At 40.9% G+C, this 17,158-nt stretch overlaps 1 protein-coding gene across 1 annotated transcript in view; it reads right to left on the reverse strand.

The window, feature by feature from the left end:
• The window catches only part of LOC139751391 (uncharacterized), a 36,239-nt gene that overhangs the window by 15,054 nt on the left and 4,027 nt on the right, over positions 1–17,158 (reverse strand). The window contains exon 2 of the mRNA XM_071666769.1: positions 13,416–13,582. Coding sequence (XP_071522870.1) covers positions 13,416–13,582 — 167 coding nt within the window. The remainder of the gene's footprint in view (positions 1–13,415; positions 13,583–17,158) is intronic.

Below are 17,158 nucleotides of genomic sequence, written 5' to 3' on the forward strand. Positions count from 1 at the left end.
CCCTATCATATGCCTTCTCCAGATTCATATATATATATGCTGGTGACTGAGTTTGGTAAAGTGTGTGGAAGAAGAAAGTTAAGAGTAAATGTGAATAAGAGCAAGGTTATTAGGCACAGTAGGGTTGAGGGTCAAGTCAATTGGGAGGTGAGTTTGAATGGAGAAAAACTGGAGGAAGTGAAGTGTTTTAGATATCTGGGAGTGGATCTGGCAGCGGATGGAACCATGGAAGCGGAAGTGGATCATAGGGTGGGGGAGGGGGCGAAAATTCTGGGGGCCTTGAAGAATGTGTGGAAGTCAAGAACATTATCTCGGAAAGCAAAAATGGGTATGTTTGAAGGAATAGTGGTTCCAACAATGTTGTATGGTTGCGAGGCGTGGGCTATGGATAGAGTTGTGCGCAGGAGGATGGATGTGCTGGAAATGAGATGTTTGAGGACAATGTGTGGTGTGAGGTGGTTTGATCGAGTGAGTAACGTAAGGGTAAGAGAGATGTGTGGAAATAAAAAGAGCGTGGTTGAGAGAGCAGAAGAGGGTGTTTTGAAGTGGTTTGGGCACATGGAGAGGATGAGTGAGGAAAGATTGACCAAGAGGATATATGTGTCGGAGGTGGAGGGAACGAGGAGAAGAGGGAGACCAAATTGGAGGTGGAAAGATGGAGTGAAAAAGATTTTGTGTGATCGGGGCCTGAACATGCAGGAGGGTGAAAGGAGGGCAAGGAATAGAGTGAATTGGAGCGATGTGGTATACCGGGGCTGACGTGCTGTCAGTGGATTGAATCAAGGCATGTGAAGCGTCTGGGGTAAACCATGGAAAGCTGTGTAGGTATGTATATTTGCATGTGTGGACGTATGTATATACATGTGTATGGGGGGGGGGGGGTTGGGCCATTTCTTTCGTCTGTTTCCTTGTGCTACCTCGCAAACGCGGGAGACAGCGACAAAGTATAAAAAAAAAAAAAAAAAATATATATATATATATATATATATATATATATATATATATATATATATTTTATATATATATATATATATATATATATATATATATATATATATATATATATATATATATATATCTTTCGTCTGTTTCCTTGTGCTACCTCGCAAACGCGGGTGACAGCAACAAAGCAAAATAATAATAAATAAATATATATTATTTATTTATTGTGCTTTGTCGCTGTCTCCCGCGTTAGCGAGGTAGCGCAAGGAAACAGACGAAAGAATGGCGCAACCCGCCACATACACATGTATATACATACACGTCCACACACGCAAATATACATACCTGTACATCTCAACGTATACATATATATACACATATAGACATATACATATATACACATGTACATAATTCGTACTGTCTGCCTTTACTCATTCCCATCGCCACCCCGCCACACATGAAATAACAAACCCCTCCCCCCCTCATGTGCGCAAGGTAGCGCTACGAAGACAACAAAGGCTCCATTCGTTCACACTCAGTCTCTATCTGTCATGTAATAATGCACCGAAACCACAGCTCCCTTTCCACATCCAGGCCCCACAGAACTTTCCATGGTTTACCCCAGACGCTTCACATGCCCTGGTTCAATCCATTGACAGATGTCGACCCCGGTATACCACATCGATCCAATGCACTCTATTCCTTGCACGCCTTTCACCCTCCTGCATGTTCAGGCCCTGATCACTCAAAATCTTTTTCACTCCATCTTTCCACCTCTAATTTGGTCTCCCACTTCTCCTCGTTCCCTCCACCTCTGACACATATATCCTCTTGGTCATCTTTCCTCACTCATTCTCTCCATGTGACCAAACCATTTCAAAACACCCTCTTCTGCTCTCTCAACCACACTCTTTTTATTGCCACACATCTCTCTTACCCTTTCATTACTTACTCGATCAAACCACCTCACACCACATATTGTCCTCAAATATCTCATTTCCAGCAAATCAACCCTCCTCCGCACAACTCTATCCATAGCCCACGCCTTGCAACCATACAACATTGTTGGAACCACTATTCCTTCAAACATACCCATTTTTGCTTTCCGAGATAATGTTCTCAACTTCCACACATTCTTCAAGGCTCCCAGGATTTTCGCCCCCTCCCCCAACCTATGACTCACTTCCGCTTCCATGGTTCCATCCGCTGCCAACTCTACTCCCAGATATCTAAAACACTTCACTTCCTCCAGTTTTTCTCCATTCAAACTTACCTCCCAGTTGACTTGACCCTCAACCCTACTGTACCTAATAACCTTGCTCTTATTCACATTTACTCTCAACTTTCTTCTTTCACACATTTTACCAAACTCACTCACCAGCTTCTGCAGTTTTTTTTACATGAATCAGCCACCAGCGCTGTATCATCAGCGAACAACAACTGACTCGCTTCCCAAGCTCTCTCATCCACAACAGACTGCATACTTGCCCCTCTTTCCAAAGCCCTTGCATTCACCTCCCGAACAACCCCATCCATAAACAGATTAAACAACCATGGAGACATCACACACCCCTGCCGCAAACCTACATTCACTGAGAACCAATCACTTCCCTCTCTTCTTACACGTACACATGCCTTACATCCTCGATAAAAACTTTTCACAGCTTCTAACAACTTGCCTCCCACACCATATATTCTTAATACCTTCCACAGAGCATCTCTATCAACTCTATCATAAATGCTACAGACAAATCCATTTGCTTTTCTAAGTATTTCTCACAAACATTCTTCAAAGCAAACACCTGATCCACACATCCTCTACCACTTCTGAAACCACACTGCTCTTCCCCAGTCTGATGCTCTGTACATGCCTTCACCCTCTCAATCAATACCCTCCCATATAATTTCCCAGGAATACTCAACAAACTTGTACCTCTGTAATTTGAGCACTCACCTTTGTCCCCTTTGCCTTTGTACAATGGCACTATGCAAGCATTCCGCCAATTCTCAGGCACCTCACCATATATATATATATATATATATATATATATATATATATATATATATATATATATATATATATATATATATATATGCGTGTGTGGACATGTATGTATATACATGTGTATGTGGGCGGGTTGGGCCATTCTTTCGTCTGTTTCCTTGCGCTACCTCGCTAACGAGGGAGACAGCAACAAAGCAAAATAGACAAAAAAAAAAAAAAAAAAAAAAAATATATATATATATATATATATATATATATATATATATATATATATATATATGTGTGTATAGGTATATATATATATATATATATATATATATATATATATATATTATCCCTGGGGATAGGGGATTAAGAATACTTCCCACGTATTCCCTGCGTGTCGTAGAAGGCGACTAAAAGGGGAGGGAGCGGGGGGCTGGAAATCCTTCCCTCTCGTTTTTTTTTTTTTAATTTTCCAAAAGAAGGAACAGAGGGGGCCAGGTGAGGATATTCCAAAAAAGGCCCAGTCCTCTGTTCTTAACGCTACCTCACCAACGCGGGAAATGGCAAATAGTTTAAAAGAAAAAAAAAAAAAAAATATATATATATATATATATATATATATATATATATATATATATATATATATATATATATATATATATTATCATTACTTCTTTTATGATTATACTTTGTCGCTGTTTCCCGCGTTAGCCAGGTAGCGTAAGGAAACAGACTAGAGAATGGCCCAACCCACCAAAATACACATGTATATACATAAACACCCAAACACGCACATATGCATACCTATACATTTCAACGAATACATACATATACATACACAGACAGATACATGTATACACATGTACATGTTCATACTTGCTGCCTTCATCCATTCTCGTCACCACCCCGCCACACATGAAATGGCACCCCCCCCCCTCCTCACCCCGCGCACGGGCGAGGTAGCACAAGGAAAAGACAACAAAGGCCACATTCGTTCACACTCAGTCTCTAGCTGTCATGTGTAATGCACCGAAACCACAGCTCCCTTTCCACATCCAGGCCCCACAAAACTTTCCATGGTTTACCCCAGACGCTTCACATGCCCTGGTTCAATCCACTGACAGCACGTCGACTTTGGTATACCACATCGTTTCAATTCACTCTATAATTTGCACACCTTTCACCCTCATGTATGTTCAGGACCCGATCGCTCAAAATCTTTTTCACTCCATCCTTCTACCTCCAATTTGGTCTCCCACTTCCTGTTCCTTCCACCTCTGACACATATATCCAATTTGTCAATCTTTCCTCACTCATTTTCTCCATGTGACCAAACCATTTCAACACCCACTTCTGCTCTCTCAACCACACTCTTTTAATTACCACACATCTGTCTTACCCTTTCTCTACTTAATCAGACCATCCAACAACACATATTGTCCCCAAACATCTCATTTCCAGCACGTCCACCCTCTTCCGAACAACCCTATCTATAGCCCGTACCTCGCAACCATATAACATTGTTGGACCCAATATTCCTTCAAACATACCCATTTTTGCTCTCCGAGATAACGTTCTTTCCTTCCACACATTCTTTAACGCTCCCAGAACCTTCGTCCTATCCTCCACCCTGTGACTCACTTCCGCTTCAATGGTTCCGTCCGCTGCTAAATCCACCAGATATCTAAAACACTTCACTTCCTCCAGTTTTTCTCCATACAAAATTACCTCCCTATTGACTTGTCCCTCAACCCTACAGAACCTAATAAGCTTGCTCTTATTCACATTTACTCTCAGCTTTCTTCTTTCCCACACTTTACCAAACTCAAGTCACCAGCTTCTGCAGTTTCTCACCCGAATCAGCCACCAGCGCTGCATCATCAGCGAACAACTAACTCACTTCCCATGCCCTCTCATCCACAAAAGACTGCATACTTGCCCCTCTCTCCAAAACACTTGCATTCACCTCCCTAACAACCTCATCCATAAACAAAATTAGCAACCATGGAGACATCACGCACCCCTGCCGCATATATATATATATATATATATATATATATATATATATATATATATATATATATTTTTTTTTTTTTATACTTTGTCGCTGTCTCCCGCGTTTGCGAGGTAGCGCAAGGAAACAGACGAAAGAAATGGCCCAACCCCCCCCCCCCCATACACATGTACATACACACGTCCACACACGCAAATATACATACCTACACAGCTTTCCATGGTTTACCCCAGACGCTTCACATGCCTTGCTTCAATCCACTGACAGCACGTCAACCCCTGTATACCACATGACTCCAATTCACTCTATTTCTTGCCCTCCTTTCACCCTCCTGCATGTTCAGGCCCCGATCACACAAAATCTTTTTCACTCCATCTTTCCACCTCCAATTTGGTCTCCCTCTTCTCCTCGTTCCCTCCACCTCCGACACATATATCCTCTTGGTCAATCTCTCCTCACTCATTCTCTCCATGTGCCCAAACCATTTCAAAACACCCTCTTCTGCTCTCTCAACCACGCTCTTTTTATTTCCACACCTCTCTCTTACCCTTACGTTACTTACTCGATCAAACCACCTCACACCACACATTGTCCTCAAACATCTCATTTCCAGCACATCCATCCTCCTGCGCACATCTCTATCCATAGCCCACGCCTCGCAACCATACAACATTGTTGGAACCACTATTCCCTCAAACATACCCATTTTTGCTTTCCGAGATAATGTTCTCGACTTCCACACATTTTTCAAGGCTCCCAAAATTTTCGCCCCCTCCCCCACCCTATGATCCACTTCCGCTTCCATGGTTCCATCCGCTGACAGATCCACTCCCAGATATCTAAAACACTTCACTTCCTCCAGTTTTTCTCCATTCAAACTCACCTCCCAATTGACTTGACCCTCACCCCTACTGTACCTAATAACCTTGCTCTTATTCACATTTACTCTCAACTTTCTTCTTCCACACACTTTACCAAACTCAGTCACCAGCTTCTGCAGTTTCTCACATGAATCAGCCACCAGCGCTGTATCATCAGCGAACAACAACTGACTCACTTCCCAAGCTCTCTCATCCACAACAGACTTCATACTTGCCCCTCTTTCCAGGACTCTTGCATTTACCTCCCTTACAACCCCATCCATAAACAAATTAAACAACCATGGAGACATCACACACCCCTGCCGCAAACCTACATTCACTGAGAACCAATCACTTTCCTCTCTTCCTACACGTACACATGCCTTACATCCTCGATAAAAACTTTTCACTGCTTCTAACAACTTGCCTCCCACACCATATATTCTTAATACCTTCCACAGAGCATCTCTATCAACTCTATCATATGCCTTCTCCAGATCCATAAATGCTACATACAAATCCATTTGCTTTTCTAAGTATTTCTCACATACATTCTTCAAAGCAAACACCTGATCCACACATCCTCTACCACTTCTGAAACCGCACTGCTCTTCCCCTGCTCTATCCCTGGGGATAGGGGATTAAGAATACTTCCCACGTATTCCTTGCGTGTCGTAGAAGGCGACTAAAAGGGGAGGGAGCGGGGGGCTGGAAATCCTCCCCTCTCGTTTTTTTTTTTAAATTTTCCAAAAGAAGGAACAGAGGGGGCCAGGTGAGGATATTCCAAAAAAGGCCCAGTCCTCTGTTCTTAACGCTACCTCGCTAACGCGGAAAATGGCAAATAGTTTAAAAGAAAAGAAAAAGATATATATATATATATATATATATATATATATATATATATATATATATTTTTTTTTTTTTTTTTTCATACTATATATATATATATATATATATATATATATATATATATATATATATATATATATGTGTGTGTGTGTGTGTGTGGGATCAGGTGTTTGCTTTGAAGAATGTATTAGAGAAATACTTAGATAAAACAGATGGATTTGCATGTAGCATTTATGGATCTGGAGAAGGCATATCATAAGTGTTGATAGAGATGCTTTGTATAAGGTATTAAGAGTATATGGTGAGAGAGGTAAGTTGTTGGAAGCAGTGAAAAATTTTATCAAGGGATGTAAGGCATGTGTAAGAGTAGGAAGAGAGGAAAGTGATTGGTTCCCAGTGAATGTCGGTTTGCGGCAGGGGTGCATGATGTCTCCATGTTTTTTTAATTTGTTTATGGATGGGGTGGTTAGGGAGGTGAATGCAAGAGTTTTGGAGAGAGGGCAAGTATGCAGGCTGTTATGGATGAGAGGGCTTGGAAAGTGAGTCAGTTGTTGTTCGCTGATGATACAGCGCTGGTGGCTTATTCGGATGAGAAACTGCAGAAACTGGTGACTGAGTTTGGTTAAAGTGTGTGAGAGAACAAAGCTGAGGGTAAATGTGAATAAGAGCAAGGTTATTAGGCTCAGTAGGGTTGAGGGACAAGTTAATTGGGATGTAAGTTTGAATGGAGAAAAACTGGAAGAAGTGAAGTGTTTTTGGTGTCTGGAAGTGGATTTAGTAGCGGATGGAAACATGGAAGTGGAAGTGAGTCACAGGATGATGGAGGAGGCGAATGTTCTGAGAGCGTTAAAGGATGTGTGGAAGACGAGAACGTTATCTCGGAGAGCAAAAATGGGTATGTTTGAAGGAATAGTGATTCCAACAATGTTATATGATTGCGAGGCATGAGTTATAGATAGGGTTGTGCAAAGTAGGATGGATGTGTTGGAAATGAAATGTTTGAGGACAGTATGTGGTGTGAGGTGATTTGATCAAGTAAGTAATGAAAGGGTAAGAGAGATGTGTGGTAATAAAAAGAGTGTGGTTGAGAGAGCAGAAGAGGGTGTATTGAAATGGTCTGGTCAAATGGAGAAAATGAGTGAGGAAAGATTGACCAAGAGGATGTATGTGTCTGAGGTAGAGGGAACGAGAAGCGAAAGACCAAATTGGAGGTGGAGGGATGGAGTGAAAAAAAATTTTGAGCGATCGGGGCCTGAACATACAGGAGGGTGAAAGGCGTGCAAGGAATAGAGTGAACTGGAACGATGTGGTGTACCTGGGTCGACGTGCTGTCAGTGGATTGAACCAGGGCATGAGAAGCGTCTGGGGTAAACCATGGAAAGTTTTGTTTGGCCTGGATGTGGAAAGGGAGCTGTGGTTTCGATGTATTATACATGACAGCTAGAGACCGAGTGTGAAAGAATGTGGCCTTGTCTTTTCCTAGAGCTACCTCTCACGCACGCGTGGGGAGATGGGTGCCATTTCACGTGTGGCGGGGTGGCGACGAGAATGGATGAGGGCAGAAAGTATGGCTTTGTACATGTGTATGCATACGTTGAAATTTATAGGTCCATGTATGTGTGTGTGTGGGCGTTTATGTATATGCATGTGTATGTGGGTGGGTTGGGCCATTCCATTGTCTGTTTGTCGCTGTCTCCCGCGTTACCTCGCTAACGCGGTAGACAGCAACTAAATATGATAGAATAAATGATATATATATATATATATATATATATATATATATATATATATATATATATATACACACACTTGCTTACTACCTGTCCCAGGAGTCCCTTTTACCTTTTTGAGCTCCTATACTCACCAAACTGACTACATCCACCACTCAGAATCAAAGGTTATAAATTGTTGTGATGTGTGTGTGTGTGTGTGTGTGTGTGTGTGTGTGTGTGTCTGTGTGTGTGTGTGCAAAGAATGCAGGACAATTGAGTAGTAAGTACTTGGTGTCTTTATTATGGTAGTTCCATCATAGGTATGAAGGGTCTTAGGGTATGATGATGTCCAAAGTGTAAGTGGGAGAGTGTGGCTCAAGTCTGGGAAGTGTGGTTGGATGGGTGTATATCTGAAGGGTTGAAGTTGAAGACTAAGTTCTCAGTTTATTTTTTCCAAAGTGTATGTGTTTTGTCTGTTTTATATTTGTTGGGAGGGATGGAATCTGTGGGTAGCGTTTACTGTGTGTGTGATGCAAAAGTATGCTTTTTATTTCTTCATGGGAGTTGGTAATTAGAATTGGGTGTTGTAAATGTTGGGGTAAGTCTATATTGGGAGGATCTTTGTTTCATTGTGAAGATCTTAAGTGTTTGTCCTTGTTAGGCAACCTGTGATTATTTCATATGGTGCGAAGAAACCAAAGTCTTTTTTTAATGTTGTAGGCTCCATTTACGGACAAACATCCATATCAAGGCCGGGCCTTAACTGAGATATAGAGATATTAATGAATGGGGAAAAAAGGCAAGGGAAAGTGCCTAAGAATTTTGGAGGCAGTGAAAAACCTGTCTTTTAAGATGTGCCAGGTCACATTTGTTGGGAAAAACATGAGAGAATACAGAGTTCCAAAGATACAAGCTGGAGGGAAAGAAACAGAGAGCTCCAAAGCTTTGAGGTGTAGGAAAAGAAAAAGTTATCAAAATGGCCCATCCTTGAGTTGCCTACGGCCACACAATAATCATTTGACGCAGCAGCCAAAAATTACGTGGTCTACCTAGTGGTGGTTACACAAGCAGCCAGCTTTCGGGAACAAAAAGCAAAGTAATACCTATAAAGAGGGGAAAGTGAACCAGCATTATGGTGTAGGGCATGTGGGACATGTTTTGCTATTAACCTGGGAAAGTTTATAAGACTGACCGCTTTCAACTCAACACTATCAAGTGAGGACACAGAGTTAGAACCCCCCTAGATGTGAGAGCAGTACTCCATACAAGGACGGATCAATCCTGTGTACAATCGGGGCAGCTGTTTGGAAGAAAAAGTATTTTGACATCAAAGTCGGACTCCCATTTTCTTAAAGTAGACTTACCCGTTTCTGTGATGTAGGGTTTCCAAGACAGAGTGGATGTTACAGTAATACCAAGTATGTTCACTGAGTCAGGAGGTGGAATTACAGAGACATCATGGGATAAAGAAAAGTAGTAAGGAATTCTTGATTGAGAGATGGGTAGAAACTGGGTCTTGGAGACATTAAAGTCAACCAGATTTTGTCTGTCTCACTGAGACATCCTGTCCAAGTCTGAGTTTACTTAGAGTTGTGTTGAGACAAGATGCAGATTGAGTGAGAGAAGGAGCTGAATTGAAGGTTGCGGGGAATGTAGTGTTGAGTCATCAGCATATGAGTGCATTTGGTTATTTATGAAAGGAAATTGTTGATAAAGATTAAAAATGTAGGAGACAGGACAGAACCTTGAGGGACACCACTGTTTATGGGGGCAGGGTGAGGGATCCATTAACAACCCCAGAGATGGATTGGCCAAAGAGGGACCTTAATATGAGGGAGGATAGTGAGGGATGGAAACCAAAAGAGGGGAGCTTAGAGATAAGACCTCGATGTCAAACACTGTCAGAAACTTTGGACATGTCAAGAGCAACTACATAGGATTCCCAAAAATCTTTCAGGGATGATGACCAGACAGTAGTAAAACAGGAAAGCATATCATCAGTGAATCTCACCATACAGAAATCATACTGGTGATCAGAGAGAAGACTGAGATTTAAAACGTCTGAGGACATGGGACTTGAGGTGGAATTCAAAGACTTTGGAAATGTCTAAGCAACTGGTCGATAGTTAGAGGGGTTAGATTAGTCACCCTTCTTAAGGATGGAATGTACCAACATAAGCTTCCAAGAGGTGCCCTGTTTTATGCTTTGTTATATTCGCTTTTGAGAGGGTGGAAGACCATGTAGGTGAGGCATGCTTTAAAGTGCAGCAAATAAATCGTTCATATAAGATGATAAGGAAAACCTTTACTTGTCCAAATCTGGTGCCAGCTAGAGTTATGAGAAAATTTATTTTCTACGTTGCTTTTGTGTTTGTTTTATTGGCATGGGGAGCAAATGTCATGTGTGTGTTGTATGTGATTTCTAGAATGGTTGGTGTTTTGTTCAGTGAAAGTGATTATCCATTCAAGGGGACTAGATAGTCTTAGCTGGATTCATACCTGTCTGAGGTTAAAAGAGTGATTAGACTTCTGTGGAGAGTGAGACATTCTGTCTTGGGTATGCCATCGTTCTAATTTTTCAATACAATGCTGCATTTTTGATGTTGCATCTGTGGTGTTAGGGGTGTTGTGATGTTATTGTTAGGTCATCTGCAAATGAAAGGACCTACATGTTGAAGATTGTCTGAGGTCATGGGAGGTCCTGTAGAAAGAGACTGAAGATAGCTGGAGAAAGAACTGCTCTTTGGGAACTACAAATTATAGTTACAGTGTTTTGGAGGTGAAGCTATTGTGAGTGGCCCTGGCAAGGCATTCGCCCATGAAACTGGCCAACCACTTTTTGTAATTGTTAACCGAGGGTGATGTCAAGTAATTTTTGTGTGAGGATGTATCTGGGGACAGTGTCAAAAGCTTTGTCAGTACCTGTTGCCACTAGTACTGTGCGGTAAGGGGTTGTGGTTGGTAGAAACAACCTAGTATGTTATGTGAGCTGTGTGTGCAGTGTGGTAGTAGAGTGCTTGAGTACGAAGCCATGCTGTGCGAAAGTGGGATGTTTTGTTTGATTCTGTTGTCGATCAAATTTAAGCAATTTGAAGTTTAGGTTTTGAGGACAGAAGTGATACAGGATGGTAGAGGGTGGGGTGTTTGGTGATCATTCTTTTCTCCCCATATATCGAATGGAAACCATTATTCAACATCAGAAAGAAAGGGAACAAATATTTTCACAGTGTTTTCATTTGCTTGGAGAATCATGGTCAGGTTATGACAAGTCTTGAAATCTAAGCGACTCTCATAGCCACACTTACCATTTTATTTCTCGCGGGAACTTTATATCTATGCATTTATGGTCTTATTATACTAAACACAAGATTCAGTTACAAGGTTTGGGTGTCTTAAAGAAACTCTGCTTTAACAAGTGATTTTTTTTGTTCACTTCTTGTTCGTCTTAATGTTCTGCTGTAGATTGATTCCATGTTTTTGCTCTAATATGATTTAGTCCTGTGCCTGAAGACACACATCAATGGTCCTCTTGTCTCGGAATCCCATCCCACCAATAGGAATCATTATCCCCACCTGGCTGGGCAGCGACTTTCCTAGTTAATACCCTACAGGTCACCTCCCTTCACCCCGTTTTTAGGATGACACTAACTACCAATCCCTGGGAACATTCTGCTACTTGCTTGCTACATCCTGTGGCTTCACTCGTCTTCCTTGAAGTGTTTGCATCACCTGTGGACTTACTGTATTTTGTCAGTCAGCTTTCTAGTATTTTTGGACTGAGTTCCCCACCGAGGAGTCGACTGACGTGAATCTGTCAGGTAAATCAGTGGGTCTATGATGATGCCACAATACTCCTTCCGTCATTCCAACTGTATTGACAAAACCAAGAAACAGGTTTTATGTTGACTTCATTTTTTGTGACAGTCATTGTCCCAGCTTATCCTAGATTAGGTATGTTTGTGGAATTCTTCGGTGCTAGTTTTTCATCTCTGCTAATGATACACGAAATCATTATCTCCCCAGTTTCTCTTCTGTTTCTTCAGTAACATTTAATTCCCTCTTCACGACTGTGCCTGATAGAAATATTTTCTCAGCATAATATTAGTTATGACTGTTAGTTCTTGACATTTTTGCCGGTTCGGATAAATACATTCCCTTGTTAAGTCGGAGAAAAAAAAAATCGTCTTATCTTCACTTCCTCCCCCCCATGAAGCGCTGCACTACACAAGACGCGCAAGTACCCCATAACCAGTTAACCTGCCGATCCTGCGAACGAGTTAGAGCACTGGTATTCACGAGAAAACTAGTGAGGGTCAACTGAGGCAATAGAAAAATTCGATCAGGCCGCAATGACTTTGTAAAGATATATGCATTTAGAATGCATAAAAACGTACCAAAGTACGTGAAATATTTACATTAAATCTTGCCGTAGCTCGATAATCAGAGCAATTTTCCCCCCATTAGAGTTTGCCTTATCTAATCAGTATTTTCCTCTCTCAGTTTCCTAGGCTGCAATAGAGACAAACGAGGGCCACATATGATGCAGCCCTCAGTCCGCGTAGTCATTACTACTGCTTAAAGGAATACCTGACGGTCTTGTTCCATTGCAATACGTGCGTATCTTAACAGCTCTCGCAGAGACGTACATCCTTCACTCCGATACAGATATTCTTATCCTATATCATTCCTACAATAAAATTATAGCCTCTTAGCCGTTCATGGGTATATGTTTCTTGTTTCGTGTTGAAAATAGAGACCTCCCATATGCACAAGTGACACACAGTGACTCCAATATCTTAAGAGAAGTGTAAGGATATTTACAACGTAACATGTAGTCTTCCGTCATAATGAGACATTTTGAGAGCCTGCCATCCAAATTATATGACGTCAATAGAAGTGTGAAAAGTTGCAGATCCCACATGCAAGCACAAAAACTTACTTCGCGTTTTTATGTAATTTCATTACTACTATAGCACAAACTTTCACAATCAAAAAAACTTTAGTAAAGGGCGGTGTCTTAAATACCAACTGCGTACTCTAGTACTAACCTGAAAGTGCGCGTGACTGCTGCCCGCAGGGAGTTGGGTCGGAGTCCTTGGTTGACATGACACAGCACTTGAGGTAAACACTCAACTGTGGACCCTCGCGTTGCCTCCAACACCTCCACTACACTGTTCAACACTTCCTTTAGTGACGTCATTACCAAGCCCTCCACCTTTATGGCGGCAGAAGCCAGGGGAAGAGGATGGATTTACAATTCACGGAATGTAACGACCTGCCCATCATTCATATGACGTAAAGAATCAAGCTCTACATTTTCAACATACATACTTCAGTGTTGGTATGTAATTTAGTTTTCTAAAGAGCCCTCTTTTCTTAGTAACTCAACATTTTTCCTAATCACATATATTAGATCATAGAAAGCCAGACACAATAATTAGATGTAATTTTTTTTTTCAACATAAGATTATCCTAAAGTTCTATCTGCCTTTTGAACACTTGTGAATATCTAATTATACGTAAAAAAAACAAAAAAACATGAGCGTGCTGTAAATTGTGAACATTATTACATAGATTTTATGTACTACAATGTAAGTATTGTCGTTGGCGTATGTTACCGCCTTGTTTTGGAAATCTTTTAGATATTAACTATTGCAACAAAGGTCATGGGTTAGCTTAAGATTCTGTAATCCTACGTATTGACGTCACAGCAACAGGTACTGTGTAAAGCTGACCTAGCAACGGGAGACCTGTGACAGCGTCCGTCACCTTGAACTAAACCACAGATGCTGCTGTTTGATCTGCACAAATACAAAGCGCAACAAAAACATGTCAGCAATAACACCATAGCTCTGTTGTCACACTCAGGAAAGCTTGAAATGTTGCTCATATATGAAAGAAAAAAAGATTGTATTCAAGCATTCTTCGTCGTAACACTTGTATCAACAGACATGCAAGAGCGCAGCACGTATCAACAGCCAAACCAAACATTAAACATGCAAGGTGTAAGCCATAGTTGTCAGACTGTCAAAATGACTGAACACCGATAGTTATATATAGAGAGACGCGTTGTACATTTGTCTGGGGTTGGTCATTCGGTACCTCTCAGGTTTCCCGTGGAGCACCTCTGAATACTTTACAATTACCCATCTATTGATTAAAGAAAGTGGCAGAAACAGAAGGGTAACAGAGAGCCATATATTTCTTTTCAAAAACTAATGGTACGACCGAATATTATGGTTTAGTATGATCTACCGGTACATGGAAAAACGAAATTTTGATAATCCACACAAAACTTTAAGAAATCGGTAAACGAAATCAAATTGATTTGTGGCATCTTTTGAGTTGCCGAAACTTCCTCTCAAACAAGCATGTACCCAGGGTTTGGCCTGGAGAGGGGAAGGGTGCAATTATGAAAGCCAGGATACTCACGAAAAGCTCAAAACAAGTGTTCGAAAGTACGTTGTATCTTAGGACCTAAGAGCTTTTAAAGTTATTTGGAAGTTGAATTATATAATTAGTATGAGTAAAATTTGCACTGAATCGAATACAGCTGTAGCACAGAATTGTGTATTACGAGACCGGCGACCAGTTTCGTGTAAAATAAGATTTATGATCTTCGATAACATACAACAGCTGGGCAGTATCAAGGGAATTTAGTTTCATCATAGAAATTAGTATGCTTAGACAAAGAAAGACTAGTCATTCCAAACCAATGTCAATGTTTAGCGGAAGTGTTCAAACGGACACGATTGTATCATGGTCACTAATATGATAATCAAAACACAGATATTCATACAGATACATTTATTTATCCTTTTAAGGGACAAAGAGGGTGAGAATAATTGTGAAAATATATAGATTATCATTAAGTTTATTGTATACCGTACAGCTCAAGAGGGGGAGGATTGATGCACCCCTACCCCTTTGTATTCGCGCCTGCTCCCACATCCAAGATAACAGTCGTTATTCCAGTAAGCATTGTTCTACCATTCCAGATATACAAGTAACTAATGACGAGGTAAGGTTGGTGAGGTTTGATTAAAAGAATCTCTAATTTCACCTTATTGCTCTAGATTTTCACAGTTTCGTCGTAATGTTACGCTTCCAGGTCAACGTCTCCGCTGCCCGGATAACGGGTGATGTCTACATGATTCTCATGCGTTCATCTCTCGCCATGATGATTTTTGTGACGTGGCCCATTTTAAAAGACAAGTTTTCCACTTCCTCCAAAATCTTTTAATACTTTCCCTCGTCTTTTCTTTTTCCGTTTCGTAATTTTCTCTATATTTCATTTAAGGCCCTGCCTTGCTGTAGAGCCTCTAACGTAAAAAGAAAAAAAAAAAAGATTCCGACTAAGGATTTTAAAACCTTTATGTTTATGGATAAAAACAACTTAGGAAGTTGGTACTGGGATTCCCAGTCTGGGAATGGGCTTAAGCCTAGCTCTGAAAACTGATAGTCACGATCCTCAGGTCTTGTTTGCGTTTGCCCAGGACTTGTCAAAGTAGCTAGAGTTAACATTTTTCCGGGTTTGTTTGGGAGCAGTTGAGCGTTTCACGTTGTCTGTGTGGAATTTAACAACACACTTTCAATGATGTCGATTGGACTTTTTTTTATGTTTACTGGCAAAACCCTGTGGGCACACTGTTCAAAGAATGACATGGATATGTCTGGTGGACCGGCTATTTCGCCCGTAACGGTGACCTTTTGACTTTTTTTTCCCCCCTAAAGGAGAGTGACCAACATAACATAGGCAAAACATGTCCAAATCGAAGGCAATTTTTGGTGAAAAAATAGATACAGAAAGAATGTAGAAATTCATCAGATCTCCACATGTGTTTAGGACTTTTGAAGGCCTAGAGAAATGATGTTCTACGAAGGGGTTTCATTTGAGACGGCAAATGTTGCACTAATGAATAGAGGAGCCAGTTCTTGAGACTGTGACTGGAAGAGTGATTTGTGTCCCTATTGCATGATGCAAGTCAGGGAGGCCCTATGGATTTTCAAACTTTCCTCTACCTGTGCTGTCATTCAGTTACAGCGTGGACGAACTTCATAGGAAGGTTCCCATGTGCGAAGGGTACTTCACAGATTTCGGTTAATACCTTAAAATGACTTATAGTATTTTCATCTTTGTTAATGAATCTGAAATCAATTGCGGTGAAAGTAACATATTTTCAAATATGATTTTTAAGGTTTCATTAATTCCAATGGGTTTTATGCGAATGAGACATTATCATGGCTTACCCAAGACAAGCTGTAGCTCTGCAAGGAAAAGTATTTCAATATCATTAGAATACAATAGAATGAGAAAAAAAAAATCACAAATTTAAGTCTCGATTTCGACAATGAATATATTCTTGCGGTGATCGTCACCCGTGAACGCCTTCCTTCTTTTGTTAGAATTATGGACTAAACAAACGCCTTATATTAGGTCGTTGCTAAATTTGTACTTCAGCTTTACAACAATTCCAGAATGTCGAGACTTACAAAACCCAGGGATGTGTATGTTCTGTCGAGGACTGTTTACATTAGAGGTGCGGAATGTCAACCACAAAGAGGGTCGGACGAGTTAGTGGCTATTCCTCTAACGCTTGCTGGGAACGATTTTATACTTTATTGCAAAGATTTCGATGAACGATGTCATCAGTCAGACAGAGGATTTGATGACCTGCAACTTGATATCAGGTACAGTATTGTAAACACTGCTCCACATGTCCATGATGTCCTCTGTGTGGCTATCGATTTGGTCAAGCAGTACATCAGTTTGGGTACTAAACAATATGAG

Source organism: Panulirus ornatus, chromosome 11 (genome assembly GCF_036320965.1).
Source record: "Panulirus ornatus isolate Po-2019 chromosome 11, ASM3632096v1, whole genome shotgun sequence".
Classification (NCBI taxonomy): Eukaryota; Metazoa; Arthropoda; class Malacostraca; order Decapoda; family Palinuridae; genus Panulirus; species Panulirus ornatus.